Raw genomic sequence first — 23,066 nt, 5'->3', positions numbered from 1 at the left:
TAGTAGTAGTAGTAGTAGTAATTTATTTGAATATTCTTGTTTCTTTACCATTATGTTGACTGCAATGTTTATATATTTGCATATTTTTTCAAAAGAGATTGGAAAAAAAGTCCATTATTTTTATTTTATTTTACTTATTTTTTTTTTTTTGCTGATGTCTTGTTATTTTACATGATCGGTGTCAGCTGTGTGTGAATTTGTGTGTCAGGTTGTTCAACGACATTCCGGTGACGGTATAGAGCGTCTGTTGTATCCATGGCAACCAGGACTCTCTTATATTGCTCACCTGGATTGGTTAAAAAAGCAGTGAAGCTGAACATTGTTTTTACTTATTTGCTAATGTAGGGGACGTCTCAGTCTGCTGTTTCAAGAATAAAAACTAACGTCGCCTATATCCCCATCAACTAACTAAGGATATTTAATGAAGCACAATTCGTATTTAGCTTATTCTAAAGCAACTGTCTATGTGGTAGTTTGCGATGCTGGAGGAAAAGGTAAGAGACATTTGACTTGTCTTGTTTAAACTGCAGAACAAGGACAGATCAGTTCTTCCTTTAGTTAAACAGAAATAGTCAAACTATAGCTAGCCTTCTTATCACAGAGGCTATAGTGGTGGAAGATGTAATCAGATCTTTTAGTCTAAGTAAAGTGAAAATACCACAGTGTAAACATTATTATAAGTAAAAGTCCTGCATTAAAAAATCGTACTTAATTGAAGTAATAAAGAAGCATATTTGCATGAAAATATAGCCTATTTAAAGTAGGATACACAAAATTAGCTCGTTATGCAGAATGGCCCATTTCAGTGACTAGATAAGAGAAAATAAAAAAATAAAATCAAGTAACGTTATGCTACTGCAAAGGTCAAAAATAAAAAAATAAATAGAAATTTAGAATATGAAAAGTATGTAAAATATCAATATATAATCAATATCAATATATATATATACAGTATATACCTCAATATATATATCAATATATATATATATCAATATATATATATAAATATATATATATATATATAAATATATATATATATATCAATACAATGTAAATAATGTTTTTGAAATGTAAAGAGCTGTCCATAAAGTGATGTAATGTGCAAAATATTGACCTATACTATTGTACCATAATGTAGGCTACATATTAAAGGGTTGGTTCACCCAAATGACACAAATTAACAAACACATCATCACTAGTTGTATCGAGCTGTGCAGATAGTTTTACTTTTATTTGCCCAGATTTTGATATATGTTAAAGGTCCCATATTATGCTCATTTTCAGGTTCATACTTGTATTTTGTGTTTCTACTAGAACATGTTTACATGCTTTAATGTTCTATACCTGTATTCGCCCTCCATCAGAAACGCTCCGTTTTAGTGCATTTCAACGGAATGGCAACGGAATTGCGTTGCTAGGAAACTGCTTGGGGTCCATGTTTACTTCCTGTCAGCTGATGTCATTCACATATACTGCAACAGGAAATAAACTGGGACACATTTAGAATGCTTACGTTTAAAATTGTGTAAAGGGTCTAAATATTCTATATTTGTGACATCACGAATGGACAGAAATCTTAACGGCTTGTTTCAAATACACAATTTCTGAATATGGGCTGTGTGTATTTCCCTGTGGATTGAGTGTTTCGATACTTTCACAGTATTTATATAGGACTTAAACCTGCTTTATAATAAAAAAAAACATGAAAATCTCACTGTTTTATGATATGGGACCTTTAATATCTGCAGAGGTGGAAAAGTATTAGCCTATAGTAAAAGTAGTAATGCCACAGTGTAAAAATACTCTGCTACATGCTTACTGCATTAAAAAATGTATAGCAAAAGTACTAAAGTATTAGCATCAAAATATTCTTAAATTCAAAAGTGAAAATACTCATTATGCAGAATGGCCCATTTCAGAGTAATATTTAGTATATTACTGGATTATGATTAGCGATGTATTAATGTTGCAGCTGGTAAAGGTTCAGTTCATTTTAATTACTTTATATACTGTTGGGTAGCTTAACCTATAATAATATATCAGAATTATATTATTTGATTTATATTTTTTATTAATAATATAAATCTGCAAAGTAACTAAATTTGTCAAATAAAATGTAAGTGGAGTAAAAAGTGCAATATTTGCCTCCAAAATGTAGTGGAGTAGAAGTAGAAAAATTGTACTTATGTAGTGCACTTGAGTAAATGTACTTAGTTACATTCCACCACTGTCTAAATGTCACTATGTGCCCAATATGTCGGAAGCTGAACCACAGGCTACTCATGGAAACAAAGGGGACCGTTGAAAATGTCCAATCCAGTTAGAAAAGTGAGACAAGGAGAAAGATTGCCCCTGAAATCCAGAGGAAACCAGAGCAAGTAAGCTGGGCGATCTCCTCCTCACACTCATTTAAAAGTCTTGAAATTACATAATTTAGAATTAATTCCCCTGATATGACAAAAAACAAATCACCTGATGAAGCCTGTTTTCCAGGATATCTCATGACCTCAGGAGGCTTCAGTCCCTGCTTGCCAAAAGCATTCCCAGACAAGAGGTGAACAACAACAAATGACGCCGCGCTGAGGCAGTGTGTCTAGACATTTTGATAATGATAACAAACCGGTTCATATTTCTTCAGGTCTGTGTGTATATTGTAGTATGAGACGCCCTGTCTTGCAGGTGGCAGCGTTGAGTCACAGTAAAGCACGCAGCAGTGGAGCCAGCAGATCTCACGGCCTGCATCCTTCAAAAGACACCAACAGACAGAGTGACAGCGACATCGCCAGTGAAGCCTCTGAACTGGAGAAATTCAGGTTTTCATTAAATTTTCTATTATTTTTTACCCATATAATCTGAAACTTAAAGTGGCAATCTCGAAGATATTCATTTAAAGGTCCCATATCGTGCTCATTTTCAGGATCATACTTGTATTTTGTGTTTTTTACTAAAACATGTTTACATGCTGTAATGTTAAAAAAACAACTTTATTTTTCTCGTACTGTCTGCCTGAATATACCTGTATTTACCCTCTGTCTGAAACGCTCCGTTTTAGTGCATTTCAATGGAATTGCAACGGAATTGTGTTGCTAGGCAACAGTTTTGGTCCATGTATACTTCTTGTCAGCTGATGTCATTCACATACACTGAAACAGGAAATAAACTGGGACACATTTAGAATGTTTACGTTTAAAACCGTGTAATGGTCTAAATATTGTATATTTGTGACATCACAAATGGACAGAAATCCTAACGGCATGTTTCAAAAGCACAATTTCTGAATACGGGCTATGTGTATTTCTCCGTATATTGAGCGTTTTGATAGTTTAACAGTATTTATATAGGACTTAAACCTGCTTTATAATGTAAAAGACATGAAAATCTAACTTTTTACAATATGTGACCTTTAAATAAATGTCTGTTAAGTCACTATCGATCGCCAAATGAGGTAACACAATGGAGATTGAGCCTATGACCCACTGATGAAAGACTAAGGATACAGTCTGTATAATTGTGGACCTAATTATATGTACGTTCATATTTCAGCATCACATACAGAGACCAAAGATGTTTCAGCAGCCACCCACTGCACAAACTCTTCTCTGACATTCTCGCGTCTTTGGTCAAGAACAGACTCTGCAGGTAAAATGTCTTTAAAATACTGCAGCATTTCGTCTGTTGTTAACCTCACACAAGATTCACTGATAATTTGTACTCCTTCTATAGTGAATGGATTGACCATGCACTGCCTAAGTCTGTCCTTGGAGTTCTGATCTGCCTACGATTATTGATCAGAGATCCCCACCATCAGGTACAACAAAAAACAAATAATTTTTAGTGTTTATTTTGTATCGTAGGAAATACTACCACTGTATAAAAACAGGAATGCGTCCTTTAACTGTTTCTTTCTTTTAGAAAATCCTCCATCAGCTCCAAGGCATCCGTTTACTTGCCAGGGTAAATGCTCTCTTCTCACATGCCTGAACAGTCTGTGTTTTGTGATTCATCCTCACATTATCTCATGTCATCCTCATCGCTGCTCTATTCCTCCTTCAGTATATGGAGCATGTCACTGCCATGTACGTATCTTGTGGCGAACAGGCGTTTACTGTGCAGAAGCTGGTCACAATGACCTGTGAGTAATCTGAAGGCAATATCAAGACACCGATAATAATGAGTCGTGTGTACGTCCTCATCAACGTTGCTGATTTCTCTGCAGACATGTTTCAGAAGCTGTCTGCCGCTGACAATCAAAGGGTCTGGGTCATCGAGAGCGGCGCTCACAGGGTGAGGGATACGTTGAGATAAGGTTATCTGTGATTATGTGCTGTTTAAACTTCCTGCCATAACAGAAAGTCATTCCTGTTGCTGCATTGGAACTGGTGCACCAACACAACTAGCTTCATGCTGTATATTGAATGTATTTGTGTATACTCTAAAACAGGGTCGTAATATATTTTATTTAGATCATAGAGATTTTATTATTTATTTATTATTATTTAGATTTTTTTTTAATTTCAAATTGAAAATGTTTTTATTTTTACTTTATCGTTTAGTTATTCCATTTTAGTCATTGTTTTATCCAGCACTGGGGCTTAAAGGAACAGTGTGTAACATTTTGGGGGATCTATTAGCAGAAATTTAATATAATAGTCATAACTATGTTTTCATTAGTGTATAATCACTTGAAACTAAGAATTGTTGTGTTTTTGTTAGCTTAGAACAGACAAACTAAACACCAACTCTAGAGAGAGTCTTTCACGTTTTTATGTTACTTGAAGGCCACCGTTCACCCTTGTGAAACTGCGGTTAAGTGAGCTCCAGAGTACAAAACAGTGGTATCCACTAACAGTACTTGATAGTGTGGGTGATAGTGAACGTTGCAGCTTCCAGGGTGCAAACATTTGCAAATATTTACTCTCAGTTGTCAAATGAAGCAATGAAAACCCTTACGGAGAGTGATAACAAATCCTTCACACTCTCTTTGTGAGATGTATGACCATATTAAGTCATGCTTTTCTTGTAGCATGATGGTCAGTGAGTGTTTCTGCTCTCAGTTTATCATCTTAAATTCTTCTATTTTGAATACACTTTGTGGAGAAAGAGTTAAGTCTTTCATTAAATACACCCTTTCTAGACCCTTGTTAAGCTCCTCTCCACAACCGATTGCAGCGTGCTGCTGGGAGCCCTGCTGGCACTCACCACTTTGGCTGAGAGGTAATCAAACACTTCATTTAATGCATTAAATACATTTGTGATTTCACCTGTTATAAGCCATTTTTTTCTGCAGCCCAGAATGCAAGCAGGAGATTGGCGAGCTACCCATAGTGGAGAATCTACTTGTAATACTGCAGGAATATGACCTGCTGTCAAAGAGGTTAGAAATCACTTCTTTGTTGATGTATTTGTCACTGTCAGATGAAATGTTGTGTCTAAGGTAGTTATGGGAACATTCCTTCTTTCATTAGTGCTGATAAAATACAAAAAAACTAGACAAACGAATCAAGTTCATGTCGTCTTATCTGAAGGTGTAGAGAGACATATTGCTTTTGCAGGGGTTGAACATATGACCCTTTGTATACTGAATAATAAACTAATAATTTCTACAATTTAAGTGCAGCTAGAAAGCAATAGAAATAATTTGAAACAACATAAAAACATGGAAACAAGAAAGGCTAGACTGACCCTGATGTGTCCTCCAGGATGAGTGCAGAGCTGCTGAGACTCCTGTCCCCGGTGTGCCAGGTGAGGGACCAGGTGAGGGAGCTTGAGGGTCTGCCGGTGCTGCTGAGTCTGCTGTACGGCCAGCACCTGAAGCTGCTGTGGAGCGTCGCCTGGGTCTTGGTCCAACTCTGCGAGGATCCCGAAACCAGGACGGAGATCCGGAGCTGGGGCGGGGTGCAGCAGCTTCTCCGGCTGATCAACAGGTTTGAGAGACTGAGCAATTAAAGGGCATCTGATATTTATATTACATCATATGAACTCAGTGGTGTTTTTCACCACTGAGTTAAAACAGATCATTGAAATGTGTTTCAACCAAAACCTTTTACTTTCGTTAACGCTACTCATCTGTACTTTTCTTTCCCTGAAAATTCACCAGTCAAAGCTACAGCAGATACTTTTCTGTCCAGGTTGAAGTGATGTGTGGTTTTAAAGGGTCACTCCAGCGATTTATTATTGCACTTCCATAGAGTTGGGGGAGTCACAGAGACAGATTAAAAAAAGAATGATCAACATCAAATCAACAGAGGCCAGACTTTCAGTCTCTAATATAGGTCAAGCTCCCAAAACAACAGATCCTACATTTCCCATAATGCAATGATATCACCTTTCATTATATTCATTGGTTATATCAGCTTGGGAGACTTCAAGTTTAGAGCACAAAGTCTGCTTTACAAACTAGGGGTATGGAAAGACACCTGTGTTTAACAGGCAGGGAAGGTCTCACAAAAATATGCTGTTGGGTGCATTATGGGAATTGAAGGATCCAGTGATTTTGGAGCCTCTGCAGCAGGAGTTTCAACCATTCTTTTTTAAATATGCCTCAATGGAAGTGAACTAAATTTCCGCATTTCCTCAGAGTATTTGTAAAATGAAAAAAGTTCAGATTTGTACTACCCAATACCACAAAATTTACCATGATATATTTGCAGGATGTTGACTTCTAGGTTCTCTGATTTCTGGCCTTCAAAACTAGCAGATTTACCTCCCAGTGTTTCAACAGCCAATGATGGAGGATGCAATTACAACTGAGTAACCAGCATCACAAGACATTTTAGTTTTAAAGCTTTGTTTTTCAGGCAAAAACAAATGACAAATTTGCAATATTTAGTATGGTAACATACAACATAACTCTCACAGTGACAGGCAGTACGTCTCTGACCGCTCGTCCATCGAGACGCTCTCCAGCGCCAACGCAGCCGGACGCATCCAGAGAGAGCACATCAGAGAGGAGCTCAGCCCGCAGGAGGAGGTGGACAACACTGTGGCCCTGCAGTCAGGTCAGGGACTAAACAACTTATCACATACTGCACATTAAGTTTTGCGTTTTCTTTTGGGTTTCTTGAGAGCTAGAAATCCCCCAGTTAGATGTAGTGCTGTTAATAATGTAAGATGGTGAAAAAGGCCAGTATGCTTGCTACTTCAGAGTAAATTCTTCCCCCAGAGGAGTCTTATCAGTTGCTCAGAATGTAAACAGCTTTTTCCTGAAGTGAGACCTATTGAGACTTGACCTACTGTGTCTATGATTTCGGAGGAAATTGTTGTAAATGTTCCGTTTCTGAATATCTAAAGACAAAACATGAACATTTTGTTACATCTGTCTCAATATGACTCTGCAGAGAAATATTGAATTTTCTAAAGGCATCTGTGTTTACAGTCTTTGTTCCTCCTGTGGTTTGGGGAGTGAGTTATTAATGTTCACAGCTGTTCATTGGACTGTCTGAGACTAAAACATTGCATGTATGAGTTCTTGAATTAAGTCATATCCCCTTTAATCCCTTTTCCAGCCTGCTGCACAGTTCTGACTGAGCTTAGTCTGGATGACACATCTGCTCACCACATTGTGCAGGTAAGGAAAAAGTACTTACATGAAGAGCAGAACAGTTGAGAGGATGGGAATGAATAAGTCCGCCTTTATCAAATTAGTAGGGCTGTCAATCGATGAAAATATTTAATCGTGATTAATCGCATGATTGTCCATGGCTTCGGGATCAATAAAGTAAGTAGAGATTTGTCAAGTATTTAATACTCTTATCAACATGGGAGTAGTCAAATATGCTTGTTTTATGCAAATGTGTGTATATATTTATTATTGGAAATCAATTAACAACACAAAACAATGACAAACATTGTCCAGAAACCCTCACAGGTACTGCATGTAGCATAACAAAATATGCTCAAATCATAACATGGCAAACTGCAGCCCAACAGGCAACAACAGCTGTCAGTGTGTCAGTGTGCTGACTTGACAATGACTTGCCCCAAACAGCATGTGATTATCATAAAGTGGCCATGTTTGCAAAGGGGAGACTCGTGGGTACCCAGAGAACCCATTTTCATTCACATATCTTGAGGTCAGAGGTCAAGGGACCCCTTTGAAAATGGCCATGACAGTTTTTCCTCACCATAATTTAGCGCAAGTTTGGAGCGTTATTTAGCCTCCTTCGTGACAAGCTAGTATGACATGGTTGGTACCAATGGATTCTTTAGGTTTTCTTGTTTCATATGATGCCAGTATCTTCAATCTAGCTTTAAAACTGAGCCCGCTACAACCTCCGGAAGATCGATTGCATTAATGTGTTAAAGAAATTAGTGGCGTTAAATGAATTTGCGTTAACGGGTCATTATCGCGTTAACTTTGACAGCCCTACAAACTACTAAAATATATTAAAACATTGTGTCAATTAATTTTTACATTTTTTTCTTAGGAAAATGGGGTTTATATAATCGCAAAGTTGATTTTACCACAAAACTCTGGACCAAAGGTCACATCTTTACAGGTATGTGACTTAATATATGTATTAAATTACACTATAATGTAGATGTTGTAACTTCCTTAAAGTAACATATTTGTACATTTCTTTGCATATCGGCAGTGCTATGCGTTCCGGACCCTCCGGTTTCTCTTTAGCGTGGAAAGAAACAGACATCTGTTTAAGAGGTGATGTGACAACATATTTATTTTAGAAAGAAACATATTCAACCTTAAGTTCATTTCATGCATGAATCATTTAACTACTGTCGGAGAAAAAATCTCTTCAAATGTTCTCTAATGCTGTTATGTGATCTCTTATCTATTGCAGACTCTTTCCCACAGACCTCTTTGAGTTGTTTATTGATGTTGGACATTATGTACGGGACCTCGCGGCCTACGAGAGACTGCAAACCAAAGTTTCACTCTACACTGTAAGAAAACAGCTTCTAAATGGATTCAGATGTTTATTCAGCTGGTTTCTGGCTGCGAAATAAAAAGAAATATGACCGTGATTTGGGATTAATAAACTATGTAGATTGACGAGAATAATTCTTTACTTTGAAATATGGATGGAGTTCTATGTGTTTTGTAATGCAGGAAGAGGAAGTGGACAGTCTGAGAGAGAACATCGAGGCTGTGGACCAGAACCGACCTCCCCTAAAAGTCATCAACGGTTACTCAATACTGGACCATCTGGGCACCGGCGCCTTTGGAAGCGTTTTTAAGGTACGACAAACATCCTCAAAACACCAGTGTTGGTTTGGACCAATTGGGCAAGAGTGCTTCAGGTGGTTCACATCAAGTATCTTTGGTTCCAATAATTATACTCAATGACAGGTCCGAAAGCAGAGCGGCCAGAACCTGCTGGCTCTGAAGGAGGTGAACCTCCATAACCCGGCGTTTGGCAAAGACAAGAAGTCCAGAGACAGTAACACGGAGAAAATCATCTCCGAGCTCACGATCGTCAAAGAACAGGTTTCAATTTTCATCATTAAGAGTCAATTCAATAACACGCTATCTGAACAAGTTACATTTTGTGTTTCTTCTTTTCTAGATGGTACACCCAAACATTGTTAAATATTACAAGACGTTTTTGGAAGGTGAGGATCATTTTAGCCACCCAGTTATAGGAATACAACAACAAATTTAAAGCAGAAAACACCAATCATACTGTTCACTTTAGGCGACAGGCTGTACATCGTGATGGAGCTGATCGAGGGAGCGCCGCTGGCTGAACATTTGAACTCTCTGAAGGAGAAGCAGCAGAAGTTCACAGAAGACAGACTTTGGAATATATTCATACAGGTAATAACTCTTGAACTTAATCTTCTTTGAGAAACAAATCTGCACTTGGTAAAGTATTGGTCCAATGTTAATACACAGAGATGTTCAGCACAGTGTCACTTGCTTATTTGCCTCAACTATGTAGCCAAATCCCTGTTATACCCTGTTGTAACCCATAACTACTGTGCAGTATTACAAACTGGGTGTCTGTGGCGACATTCCCAGGAAAAATCACAAGTGAAGATCTCTGGGAAGTGAGATCCAAAAACACACCTGCAATTACAACTTATCACCATAGTTGCCGCCAATGAGAAGGAAACCACCTGATTAGACTGTTATTAGGCCATTAAATAGGCGTTATCGGTCGCTATAAGCACCATACTGTAGATGTGGGTCATTATGAGCCTACTACGTTGTAAAGGTGAAATTTTAAAGCAACATGTTTTAACACTTTGTAAAACTGAATGAAACGTTACTTTTTGAACACAAACAAAAAGGCTTCTTAAGGTCTAGGCAACAAAACTACTAAGTTGAGTTTAGGGGAAATCATATAAAATACCCACGTTTCAAAAGTGAAAGTGAAAGTGAAACTTAACGATTGTGAACACAAAAACAACGACATGTTGCTGGTTTCACACGACCCTGATCTCCACTCCATATGAAGTTTCCTGTTGAACCTGAGAATGAGCATATGTCCCCTTTAAGTAAAAGTACCAATACCATAATGTAAAAATACCCCATTAATACAGTATACAGTACATTGTACATTCATCAAGCTGTGATTGAGTGTGGGCTAATAGAAAGCTAACAGTAACGGCTAAATGGTTGAAATGTCCAGATTCTGCCACTCCAAGTGGAAGTACAGATGCAAACTTGAGCAAACCTACTAGGAAAAAAAGAGATCAAGTCTAAACATGGAGAGTGCTAGGATTTCCATGTCTTGTATGATAAAAAAATTGAAAGTGTTAAACAATATCTAGTTTAAAATGAATGCACGTGGAACATGAATATGTGTTGATGAAGGGTTACTTGAGCTCATCTGATAGGAATGTGGAAGAACATCAGACATAAAATGTTGGGAACCACAGCAGTACAACACTGTTTCCTGCATATTCCCCACACTACAAAAGATATATATATATATATATATATTTTGGATTCTCCAACAGTGGAGGAATGTCAGCCCGGTCTAATTCTGCGCTCATTGCCAACAGTTTTGGATAAAAGCCTGAAATACGAATGTAAATAATTTCCATTGGCAAAGAAGCTACATTTTGGCTGAATGGAAACATCTTTAGTCTCTCCAAAGACTTAATTACTAACTGATATATCTTCTCCATGTTCCCTCAGATGTGTCTGGCATTGAGGTACCTGCACAAGGAAAAGAGAATAGTGCACCGCGACCTCACACCAAACAACATCATGCTGGGGGAAAAGGACAAAGTCACCATCAGTGGGTGTCAATTTACATTTGATCGCTCTCTCTCTCTTGTCTTATTATACGAGTTTAACTTGTGTCTTTCTTCTACTTGAAGCTGACTTTGGCCTAGCGAAGCAGAAACAGGAGAACAGCAAGCTAACGTCGGTGGTCGGCACCATCCTTTACTCCTGGTGAGGACATTCATTCTGAGCATCCAGCTGCTTTTAGACTAAATGGTCGGTTTTAAGGAGTTTTTTTATCAGGACTATTTCTTTATTTTATTCTCACTGACTGTTTCTAGAAAAAGAGACACTACAGGCAAAAACATTGTTTTTCATGCATTGGTCAATTTTGAGATTTTGGGCTATTTTGCTTCCATAACATGTCTTCTTTCAGACTAGTGGAAAGAAATCATCCAAAATACACATTTAGGTTTTTATTCATTATGTCTATATGTGTCTGTAGATTTCTCCTAATTTCACCAAAAGTTAGTATTAGATAATGCCTCATTTGCATATTTAAACATTTCAGAAGACTTGTAATACAAAAAAATAATTGTTAGTAATTAACTGGGGAAGTTTCATGGTGATATCTATTAGCCAAAAATCTCCACTTCAGTAGCTCTTACATACAGAAAACCTTTCAGTTTCATTCATCTCTATATTCTGAAGGTTTCTATTGAGGGATTTGTTCATATACCATTCATGGCCTGATTTCTACACATTTCATTCCTAAAAACATGGCGATTTTTTTTATGGCTGTTGACAGTATTTTCTGATTTATGGAGTGATAAAAAGAGATATCCAACATTCACTCTATAAACAAAATGAAACAAAAGTTTTGAACGTGGCTTTATCCAATGTTCAGATTTCTGTTCTGGAAATGTGTGCAAAATAGCACATATTTAATAAGATAATGCATCATTTGCATAATTAAACATAACATTTCAGAAAACTTGCAATACAGAAAACAATTGCCTTAATATAATTAATCAACTGGGGAAGTTTCATGGTGATATCTATTAGTTAAAAAAAACACCCTATTCACCTGGGGTGTCTCCCCTTAATATAATTTTTCATGACTGTGAGGATCATAAATTAAATATAATTGTTGTCGATTGAGGGGACAAATAGCTCAAAACCTGTGCAAATAGAACTATCTGCGTGGCTAAATAACACTAAGAGGAGGTGAGAAAACGTGTTTTGGGTGAACCAATCCTTTAAGGAGGTACGGCAGAGCTGTTGTTGTGTTTTTACAGCCTATTAGCAACTTGGAGAAAACAGCAGATACAGCAGCTCAAGTGTGTTTATGGTCCTGACAACAGATGTGTGGGTGTACGTGTGATATGTTTATAAGGATCAATTTAGACCCTGAGAGTGAGCACATAATTTGGAAAGTGGAGGCGTATTTTCCGGTTGGTTAAGATTAAGTTTTGGATACTAGGGAATGCTTTATGAGGGTTCCTCATAAGGTAACACGTACAAACATTTGTGTGTGTGTGTTAGTCCAGAGGTGGTGAAGAACGAGCCGTACGGAGAGAAAGCCGACGTCTGGGCTTTGGGCTGCATCCTCTACCAGATGGCCACTTTACAGCCTCCGTTCTACAGCAGTAACATGCTGTCGCTGGCCAGCAAGGTTACACGAACACACAAACACACACACTCTCTCTCGACTTAAAGTTTTTCCTCTCGGCCATCTGTTATTGTTCATTGCTTCTTTTTCTGTGCTGGTAGATTGTCGAGGCCGTCTATGAGCCGATTGACGAAGGAGTTTTCTCAGAGAGAGTCACAGACATGATCAGATGGTGAGACTTTTATTTTGATATTATGGATATTGATCTATCAAAGTCTATTAGTTATACTGAATCCTTAAAGGTACAGTGTGTAGGATTTGGTGACATCTAGTGGTGTGGTTGCAGATTGCAACCTACTGAGTACTCCGCTCACTCCCTTTCCAAGACTGCGGTAACGTGAGCTGCTATGTGTAAAACCGTGGTAACGCCGTTCGCCTCGCTCAATAACTAACTTGCATAATGTCTATGGCATAAATTTGATCCAATTTATTGTATTATTATTATTTTTAGTAATTCAATGCTAAAGTTATGGGACGTTCTGTCAGGTGTTTGAGTCCAGATGCAGACCAGCGGCCGGACATTGTGGCCGTCAGCTCCAGGATCTCTGACCTCATGATGAGGCTGATGGACGGCCTCTACACTTCCCAGAATGCACTGGAAAAAAGGGCAGAGAGAGACAGGAAACGAGCGCAGAAGTACTTCCTGGAGAGGCACAAAAGCAGGACGGACTGCTGTCACTCAAACCTGCCTCAGGTGAATTGGATTTTAAAAACCGAAAGGACGTCCTTGAGGACTGTTTAGATTAGATTTATTGTAGTACAAAGAGGTAGCTAATGACTTCAGTAATAATTGCAAATTTGTGATTAAAGATGAAAGTTGTAAATAACTTGATATTTTCAGTATGTCCTGCAGGGTTTAAAATAAAATACATGCTGCACTTTTTGCAGGAAAAATCCTTAATGAATACTGAATCTCCAACTCCACGCTCTCCTGCAGCCTGTAGTTCAAACCACAGCGAGCACAACTTCAGTCAAGGTCGCTTTGTTCCATACTGCACAGAATTTAATTAATTAACACAGACTGGGAAAGATGTTTAATCAAAATAAATGTAAATAACTATGGCTTATTTCTTTTAGATGATGGCTCTGATGGTGATGTTGAACGATCCGATACCAACATCGACACCACCGCCTTGACAGGAAAACACTTCGGTTAGTTCTGGCTTGTTGAATCACATGTTTTCTGATCTAAGCAGCCCACAAAAACTGACTGGGTTGTCTTATTTCACTGTTTGTGGGTTGGTAGGCGCTGTAGATAACCAAATACATGTGAACAAGCACTGAAAAAGTGAGTTTTTCAGATTGGTTGATTCACTGTGTTTGATTTGATTTTGGCTGATTTTGGTTTTGTTTCGATCGAAGGATTAAAGTCCAGTGCCTGTGTTACACCGGACCAAATTCAATCTGGGTAAGTGAAAAATCTCACATTCATATCTCTGTGTGGTCAGTGGGAGATGTATATTGTATATAATGTATATATTGGGCACAGTACCATCATTTATTAATGTAAAAAATATATATTTATCTGCAAATGGAGGCCGATGTTTGTTGAAGCACAAACAAAAAAATTATTATATCTGACACAATTTATTGATCTGCCTTTTCTATTTTCCTCTCACCTCAGTGGGGATTATGCTGCTGCAAAGATTAAACCAAGACCAGGTAAATTTTTTTAACCTGATGGGAGAATGATTAACACAAAACAACGTCCTAAAAGCCTCTTAGAAAATGTGTCTGTCCTGTTTATTAAGCCTCAGTCAGTCTGTGTGTCTGTGGTTTTGCTCTTACCTCAGTGTCAGCAGGAATCTGTGTCTCCCAGAAGAAGGTTCGGCAGATTGATGATCCCATTCAGAGGCTTCTCGTGCAGCTGCACAAAATCATATACATCACTCAGGTACAGTTATACAGCTATTTTTGTTAGATCTTATCAAAGTTAACGCTGCAGACACATCTCATCAGTCCAAATGTAGTGATTCTGGTTTTATAAAGTTTAAGATGATCAACTGACTGTTTGGCTCATTCATTCTGTTGCAAATCCATCAAAGATTGTGTGAATAAGAAATGTTGATGTTAACTTTGTGTTGTTTCTTTTCAATCTCCAGCTTCCACCTGCTCCGCACCACAGCATCAAACGACGGGTGATTGAAAGATTTAAAAAGTCTCTGTTCCACTTTGGGAGCGATCCATACGACCTGAAGGTGGAGCTCAGCAAGGTTTGCACGGTCGACTTACCAACAGTCTAAAACCCAAAGATATATATCGTCACGTTAGACAAAGAAAAGCAGCAAATTCTCACAAGTCAGAGGCTGGAACATGGCAATGTAAACAAGGCTTCTTTCAAGCAACTAATCAATTAATCAGCTATTTTTCTTTAACTATTTTTTATATCACCCTTTGCTCGTCAGATTTATTGCGACTTAGCAAGTACTTTGTTTATTTAAGTCAGACAGTCAAGCCACAGCATTATCAGATGTATGTTTATTAAATTCTGTTATACTATTTTGAGATATTGGGGGAGTGTGTTGCAGCTCCCCTTAGGGTACAGTGTGTAGGATTTGGCGGCATCTAGTGGTGTGGTTGCAGATTGAAACCAACTGAGTATCCTTCCACTAACTCCTCCCTTTCCAAGACTGCGGTAACGTGAATCGCCAAGTGCAAAACCGTGGCAACGCTGTTCGCCTCACTCAGAGGTCATCCTTACTATGATAACACTACTTTGGGAGCAACGGTGGTCAGATGGCGGCTGGCGGTACCACGGTTTTGCACTTTGCGACTCACGTTATCACGTTTTCACAAGCGTGTTGGAGAACTACGGTGGCCTTCAGGTAATGTAAAAACACGAAAGGCTCTCTCTAGAGTCAGTGTTTGGTTTGTCTGTTCTGGGCTACTGTAGAAACATGGCGAAGCAACATGACGGACTCCGTGAAGAGGATCCGCTCCCTATGTAGATATGAAGACCTCATTCTAAGCTAACGAAAACACGATTCTTAGTTTCAGGTGATTATACACTAATAAAAACATAGTTATGAATATTATATTCCATTTCTGCTGATAGATCCCCTGAAATGCTACACATTGTTATTCTTTAAGCAAAATGAGGATCTCCTTCCTGTTTCCCTGTAGCTCCTCCACGCCTCTCCAGAGCTGATGGAGTTTGGCTCAACCAGTTCAGACTGGTGGCCGCTGGTCCACCACTTCACAGGAGACCCCCTCGCTGCTGACAGCACAGGTAAACGTTACCACTCCCACAGCTACTACTCCTTCACCCTACATCAAACACAAAACACTGTGGGCTTTTTGGCAGATTTCCTCTTACTCAACCTCAAAGGAAATTATTGATGTGATCTGATGCGTGTTTTACCTCAAATGTTGCTCATTCACAGCTGGATGTTTAAATTTGAATGCCAAGAATGTGTATCTGATTTTCTTCTCTGCTTCTGACAGGTGATGGGAATCTCAAAGATGGAGTCACCTATCAGCAGATGCAGGTCTGTTTCTGGATTTTTGTTTGTGTCCTGCTTTAAGTTTTGAAAAACAAGCCGATACCAGCTGTTCATGATTTAACTGTATCCGTAAAATATAGGTTGTCAGTAAAACCTTTTCAGGGAAATAGCCGTATTCGCTTTCTAGCCGAGAGTTAGATGAGAATATCGATACCACTCTCACCTCTTAAACTACAGCCAGGAGATGTCAGCTTAGCTTAGCACAAAGACTGGAAGCAGGGAGAAACAGCTAGCCACTGCATCCGGCCAAGAAATAGTTCCAGCACATGATCCCTGTAAAACCACAGCACGTCGTTTTTACACTTTTTTTTTTTACAGATTAAACAAACAAGATGTGAAGTGTTTATTAGTGAGCTTTAGAGGTGCTGGTAGGCTAATTTTGTTACTTTTTGACAGAGTCAGGTTAGCCGTTTCCCTCAGCTTCCAGTCCATAGAAACAATAGGAGTAGAATTCAAATCAACATAGCAGGATGGTCAGAGTGGCGACCATTGAGACAGTCGTAGCGGGCTAACTTCCATATAAACTAGACCAATTTAAGGCAAGTCGTGGACTCATTTAGGTGAGGTTTTGCAGTAACGACTTAAACAAACAGTGGAGTAGCCTAGTAACGTAACGAAACTTAGAGAGCCAGAGTAAATGAGTCAAATTTAACATCTTAATGCTTCATCCGATCACTCTCTCACAGCGTAGGAAATCACACTGCTATCGCCAGATGAGTGACAAGTTTGTTCGGCTCATTTTCTTTAATATACACCAATTGTGTCAGTACTATGGATAGGCTATGTGTTATTCTAGCAGGTGTCACCTTTGTTTTTCTCTTTAATTTCCGCTTCACGGTCATATTGAACGTCTGCCGGTGAAGTGATTTCCTGTACAAATGTTCCTTTTTAGGGGGTCGTAGAGGAGCTGCTGGAGGAGAACAGCTACTATAAAGCAACACACAGCAGGTGACACTTTACTATTCTTACAGACAATTAGACAGACACCTAAAATTCAGACATTATTCATCTTTAAAAGCTGTAAAAACTGTGCACTTTTCCTGAGATGAGTCACGTTTGTCATAATGTGTTTTATTTTAAATTCTAGCAATCATTTTGTTTGAGAACTTGTTTTACTGTAGTTTGTCTTGAATTACTGAGTTCAGGGTCACATTTTCTATTGTTTTTCTATTAAAAAACTTTTTTTTTTTTTTTCCCATTTATTTCCTGAATTAACTCAGTTGAAAATGACCTGCTGTGGTTCCGACAGTTATAATCTTTTATGTGTTTGTGTTCATTTCAGGATGGCAAAGAAAAGAACTGACCAAGAATACAAGTGACTATCGTCCGTATTTATCTTCAGATGTCACAGAAGCAGCTGGAAACACACACCTTTATTCCAGTGTGGTAACATTTGCATCAGCAGAAATGTAATTAACCTCATGAAAAAAAAATCCTCTTTATGTGTAATTTATAATTATTTACATATAAATCTATGAAATTGCTATTTTCATTTACAACTTACCTTAGTTATTACTGGGATAAGGCTGCTTTAAAACTGACACCACTCTAGGGTTGCTAACCAACGATTATTGTCATTATTTTCTCAATTCATTTATTAATCATTTGGTCCATAAAATGCCAGAAAAATCTTCCTCACAATGTCCTAAAGCCTAAACATGACGAGATGAAATTGACCATTTATTTTATTGAATTTTGCAGATTATTTTTCTCTCTTATTTTTATTTTTATTTAGTTGATCGACTAATTGATTAATCAACTAATTGTTGCAGCTCTACACCTCCTCAGACGTTGATTCCGTGTACAAGTTTGATGAGTCTGTATGTATTTCCGAAAGAATATTTAATATAAGTATATTGCATGTGCTTGGAATGAATATTGGAGCTAATTTATATTTATTTCTATCAGTTCAGAACATGAGAAGCTTCTCATATCAAAGTGAGCCGGCCTGTAACCTGCATGCACACGCACACAAAAAACAACCGACTGACACTATCCAGAGGTTTTTTATCTGCTCATGTGAAGCTTTCCGTTCTGTTTTCTCAGGTTTATCTGAGTCTAGCACTTTAAATTCTCAGGACCATGACTCAGCGGTTTGAATGTTTTAACTCCTCACTGCAGGACTGCACATCACGGCATGTGTTTGAAATGGCTGCGAGCCAAATTTCCTCCAGAGCTGATAAGAAACCAAAAGTTCATCCTTAATTCAACATCAATTTTCAAAACATATCGCAATGTCTGACTGCAGCTTTACTAGCAGCTAAATATTAAGAAATACTGTTATCATTTTCAATAAGATTAACATCTGAAACATACTTTTTAATTCACTGAATGTCATTTTGAAGAGTGGAGAGCAGCTGAAGGGAGTTTCTTATGCACTTTGATCCAAAAAGGATTTGTCAGTATAATCTGTATAATAGCTATTTTAAAACAACATACTAAATAAACTCTATTTAATGCAGACAATGTCTAGTTGTGATCATTTATCATGTTAATATAAAGTTTAAGCATTTTGTCCTTGTGTTGCTGTAAGGAGAAGAGCGTGAGTAGGCTTGATAAAATGTGCAGGTTTGATGTTGAGCAGATGTGTGAGCAGTGGGGAAAGTATTCAGAACATTTACTTAATAGTACTAACACTACAATTAAACACTATGTAAATGCAACCGTCTGAGAGGTTTATAGGGAGAATGTTTCTTTGGTGGAACTGCAAACAACTCCACAACTAGACTCTGCTCTTTTGTAAGGGAACACAAGCCAAAACAGCTGTGAACCACTGGTTTAATCTTGTATTTTATAAGCATATCATGTGTTTCTTATGTAATGTTTTAATCTGAAAAGTAACTACAGCTGTCAGGGAAAAGTAATTGAGTAAAAATTACAATATTCACATCTGAAGTGTAGTCGCAAGATCATTTCTGGGGCTCACCAGATGGTGGTCGAGAAAAAAATAAAATAACATATTTTGGTCTGGGGAATGTTTTTTATTCGGGCTGTCAAAGTTAATGCGATAACGCATTAACGCATATTCGTTTTAATGCTACTGATTTCTTTAACGCAGTAACGCAACTTGTGGTTTTTAGGTTGTAGCGGGCTCAGTTTTAAAGCTAGAGTGAAGATACTGGTATCATATGAAACAAAACAATGACAATATTTCTCATTGTTTTATGTTGTTAATTGATTTCCAATCATAAATATATACATACATTTGCATAAAACAAGCATATTTGACCACTCCAATGTTGATAAGAGTATTAAATACTTGACAAATCTCCCTTTAAGGTACATTTTGAACAGATGAAAAATGTGTGATTCATTTGCAATTAATCACAATTAACTATGGACAATGCGATTAATTGCGTTTAATATTTAATTTAATCGATTGACAGCTCTGCCCCAGCCATTACAACGCCTAAACCAGTAATATAATTTGCCACAGAATAGATTTTATTGAGTGTGTTTGTGAGAGTCAAGGTGTGCGTGTATATTAATTTTCTGATGGAGGAACGCATCAAAAATCCAAAGTCCCTGGAGGAGGCACAACTCAAAAAGAACCACTGTAGTAGAGTAGTAGATAGTAGTATGAAATGGAAATATTCAAGTAAAGTACCTCAACATTTACTTTCCAACACTGGTTGTGAGGGAAGTTCAACAACAAGGGAAAGGAAATCCAGTTCAAGTTAAGTGATTTACAGAAAAAGTGAAAATATAAAAGCTTACTGGTGTGGGTAGCAAGTCCAAACAAACTGAGAATCCACAGCAGACAGGCAGGAAGATATTAGGGTTCAGTTACAGGGTTCAAGGTTCAGGTTTCAGCATTCAGGTCACAGATTTACAGGTTCAGGTGGCCGGAAAGGCCGGAAGGACAGGAAGCAACATGACAAATCTGGCAGCTGACTCAAGAAATGAGACAGCTGAGCAGGAGGATGTGGGAGTCAGGTGACCAGGATGAGGAAAGCCTGAGGGCATCTGGTGGACAGGTGGAGAATGGCAATAAAGCTTAATAGAGATGCAGGGGCTTGGGGAAGAGGTGGCTGGAGGGAAGGATGGAGATGATGCAGGATGGGATCAAGGAGGGTTAAAAGAGGAGATGTCAGGGCGCCATATTGCGTCATATCATTGGTGCAACGCAGTAAAATCTGGTCTGCAGTTGCATAAAAGGCTCACTAGCTGCCGCATGTGTCATACCCAGCGTGCATCTGCGTGCATTCAATAGCCTTGGATGGGATGAGGAAGTTTCATTTCATTTTTGTGCATATAATTCTTCAAGAGGCCACATGTGTTAACATCTGTACGGTTATTTTTGCTCATTGGGGAGCAGTGGTGGAACGTAACTCAGTACATTTACTCAAGTACATACTGTACTTGTACTTTACTTGAGTACTCTAATCCTCTGCTACTTTATACTTCTACTCCACTACAGTTAAGAGGAAATATATTGTGTTTTTACTACATTTATTTGATCACTTTTGTTACTAACTTTGCACATTTAGACTAATGGTACAAAATATAATCAACAAATACATTATTATAGGTTAAAGGTGCAGTGTGTGTGTAGGATCTGGCGGTATCTAGCAGTGAGGTGAGGAGATTGCAACCAACCGAAGCCTCTCCTCTGCCAAGCGTGTTGGAGAGCTACGGTGGCCGACACAAAAATGTGAACACGGCGGACTCCGTGAAGAGGACCCGCTCCCAATGTAGATATAAACGTCTCATTCTAAGCTAACGAAAACACAACGATTCTTATTATCAGGTGATTATACACTAAAGAAAACATACTCATTTATAATATATTCCATATCTGCCAATAGATCCCCCTAAACGTTACACACTGGTCCTTTAAGTACAATTTTTAACGTACTTGTACTTTGAGTATTTCCATTTTCTGCTGCTTTATATTTCTACTCCAATACAGTTCAGAGGGAAACATTGCACTTTTTACTCCACTACATTTATTTGATAACTTTAGTTACTAGTTGTTTGCCGATTTAGACTAATGATACAAAATATAATCTATATTAATCTACACTATTCTACAACATGTGTTATTATAGGTTAAGATTAGACAGTTAAGATCATTCAGTACACAGAATAATTAAAATTAGTGATGAACACATTAATGCAACAATCATCGTAATCTAATAACATAATATGAATTATTCTGAAATAGGTCATTCTGAAAAATTAGCACTTATACTTTAGGTATATTTTGATGATGCTAATACGTTTGTACTTTTTAAATATGTCAGATTTTGAATGCAATACTTTTACTTGTTACAGAGTATTTCCACAATGTGGTATTGCTGAAGATCTAAGTACTTTTTACACCACAGTTTGGGAGCAGTCTAATGTTTAGAAACAGAAGTATGAAAAATGTGAAAACCCCTTCAGTAATCCTCTTATACAGCAAAATTAAAATGAGTTTCTTATTCTATAAAACTGTAATGTATTCACCACTGAACAGATGAACTCATTGGATGCAGTTGTGACTATTAACTGTGCTGCAGTGTAGTTGCTTTAGAGGGACCACAGGAGGTCAGTGTGGACCAGGCTTTGGAGAGAAGATGAGCTGACCTCAAACAACCTCACAGCTCCACAACATGAAACATGAAACTACTGCGTCGCCCCAGAAATGTCAAAAAGCGGCATCTTCAGTGGAAACATGAAACAGCAAAAGGAAATCCAGTACACAAGACTTTAATAGACCAACAAAAAACATATGAAATGTGATGAAATGTTCCAGGTTAAATTGGCAAAATATGTAAAATTCACAAAATATGGAAGATGTTGGCACATTTCGAGTATAGGCACATGAGCTCTTACAGTACACAGGCTGATGCTTTGTTACATATTTTATACACTTAAAAACATCCTTCTGTTAAATGGAATGTACATTTCTTGAGGCACAAATCTCATTTAAGTTTCTGATTTTATATACAGTATAATACCATTTGCTTCGCCAACAACGAGATAATGCCTCTGCATGTGTAGCTTGTTGTTTTCTTAAACATTAGACCACTTTTCCAATAATCATTTTTCTCACTGTTGCACGTTTTCTTTGTTTTAATTAGTATTATTTCTACAGTACAAAGTATTTTATTTAGGAAAAATGTATGTACGGCTTATCTGTGATAAAAACAATATCAAACACTGATGCATTTAAAAATCTGGCTTATTTTGTTAAAAGGAAAAACAAAAGTTTGTAGAAAACATAATTATACAAAAAAAAAAAAAGATCTTTTCATTATTAATACTGAAACGCAAACATTTCGAACAACATCCAGGCCTATCAGTAACTGCAAATATGCCATCTGGGATTAAAACTTTGCATTTAGAATATGTGTGAAACAATAAAGTTGTGAATTAGCTTACTTAAAGTGTAATTACATTTGATACTGCAAAACAATCGAGCAGATCTCTAGCTGTAAAACTGCTCCAGAAAGAGTTTGAACAACGAGCTCTGGAAGGAGGAGTTTCACATTTGTGGAAATACGTTTATTCGTATTCTTGCTGAGAGTGGATGGATACCTCTCTCATGTATGTCTGCACGGTAGATATAAAGCTGGAGCCAGCAGACGGTTTGCTTAGCTTAGCATAAAGACTGGAAACAGGGGGAAACAGCTAGCCTAGCTCAGTCCAGATGCAACAAATTACTAATTAACATGTTATGTTTGCTCTTTGTTTATTTGATCCATAGAAAACCGAGTGTAAAAACAACAATTTGTGGTTTTGTGGGGTGTTACGTGCGGGGAACTAT

The 23,066-nt window shown here is 37.8% G+C and overlaps 1 protein-coding gene across 2 annotated transcripts; it reads left to right on the top strand.

Annotated features, from left to right (window-relative positions):
* The first annotated feature begins 264 nt into the window (after nucleotides 1-264).
* Nucleotides 265-18,775, top strand: nek10 (NIMA-related kinase 10). Of its 2 annotated transcripts, XM_037786228.1 has the most exons (36): nucleotides 265-494; nucleotides 2,265-2,378; nucleotides 2,494-2,554; nucleotides 2,680-2,813; nucleotides 3,544-3,639; nucleotides 3,724-3,808; nucleotides 3,913-3,954; nucleotides 4,054-4,132; nucleotides 4,217-4,284; nucleotides 5,135-5,214; nucleotides 5,288-5,374; nucleotides 5,700-5,924; nucleotides 6,859-6,998; nucleotides 7,506-7,567; nucleotides 8,427-8,498; nucleotides 8,595-8,659; nucleotides 8,802-8,904; nucleotides 9,071-9,199; nucleotides 9,311-9,448; nucleotides 9,528-9,573; nucleotides 9,657-9,778; nucleotides 11,108-11,210; nucleotides 11,293-11,368; nucleotides 12,683-12,812; nucleotides 12,911-12,981; nucleotides 13,296-13,503; nucleotides 13,698-13,785; nucleotides 13,887-13,961; nucleotides 14,172-14,217; nucleotides 14,434-14,471; nucleotides 14,603-14,703; nucleotides 14,912-15,022; nucleotides 15,933-16,038; nucleotides 16,254-16,297; nucleotides 17,205-17,260; nucleotides 17,595-18,775. In XM_037786228.1, the coding sequence occupies exons 2-36, from the start codon at nucleotides 2,308-2,310 to the stop codon at nucleotides 17,629-17,631; spliced, it is 3,195 nt and encodes a 1,064-aa protein (XP_037642156.1). In that variant the 5' UTR covers nucleotides 265-494; nucleotides 2,265-2,307; the 3' UTR covers nucleotides 17,632-18,775. The 2 variants fall into 2 exon arrangements, with proteins under 2 accessions (XP_037642156.1, XP_037642157.1); XM_037786229.1 differs by lacking the exons at nucleotides 4,054-4,132; nucleotides 4,217-4,284.
* Nucleotides 18,776-23,066: the final 4,291 nt, after the last annotated feature.

The sequence above is a fragment of the Sebastes umbrosus genome, chromosome 11 (assembly GCF_015220745.1).
Source record: "Sebastes umbrosus isolate fSebUmb1 chromosome 11, fSebUmb1.pri, whole genome shotgun sequence".
Classification (NCBI taxonomy): domain Eukaryota; kingdom Metazoa; phylum Chordata; class Actinopteri; order Perciformes; family Sebastidae; genus Sebastes; species Sebastes umbrosus.
This window is presented reverse-complemented; position numbering and strand designations above follow the sequence as displayed.

What these genes read in the sequence shown, in the direction of transcription:
- nek10 (XM_037786228.1), top strand. Translation starts at nt 2,308, where the DNA reads ATGTCCAATCCAGTTAGAAAAGTGAGACAAGGAGAAAGATTGCCCCTG. An exon ending in TATGACCTGCTGTCAAAGAG is followed by an intron (nt 5,375 to 5,699) that starts GTTAGAAATCAC and finishes TGTGTCCTCCAG; the next exon opens with GATGAGTGCAGAGCTGCTGA. An exon ending in CTGCTCACCACATTGTGCAG is followed by an intron (nt 7,568 to 8,426) that starts GTAAGGAAAAAG and finishes TTTTTTTCTTAG; the next exon opens with GAAAATGGGGTTTATATAAT.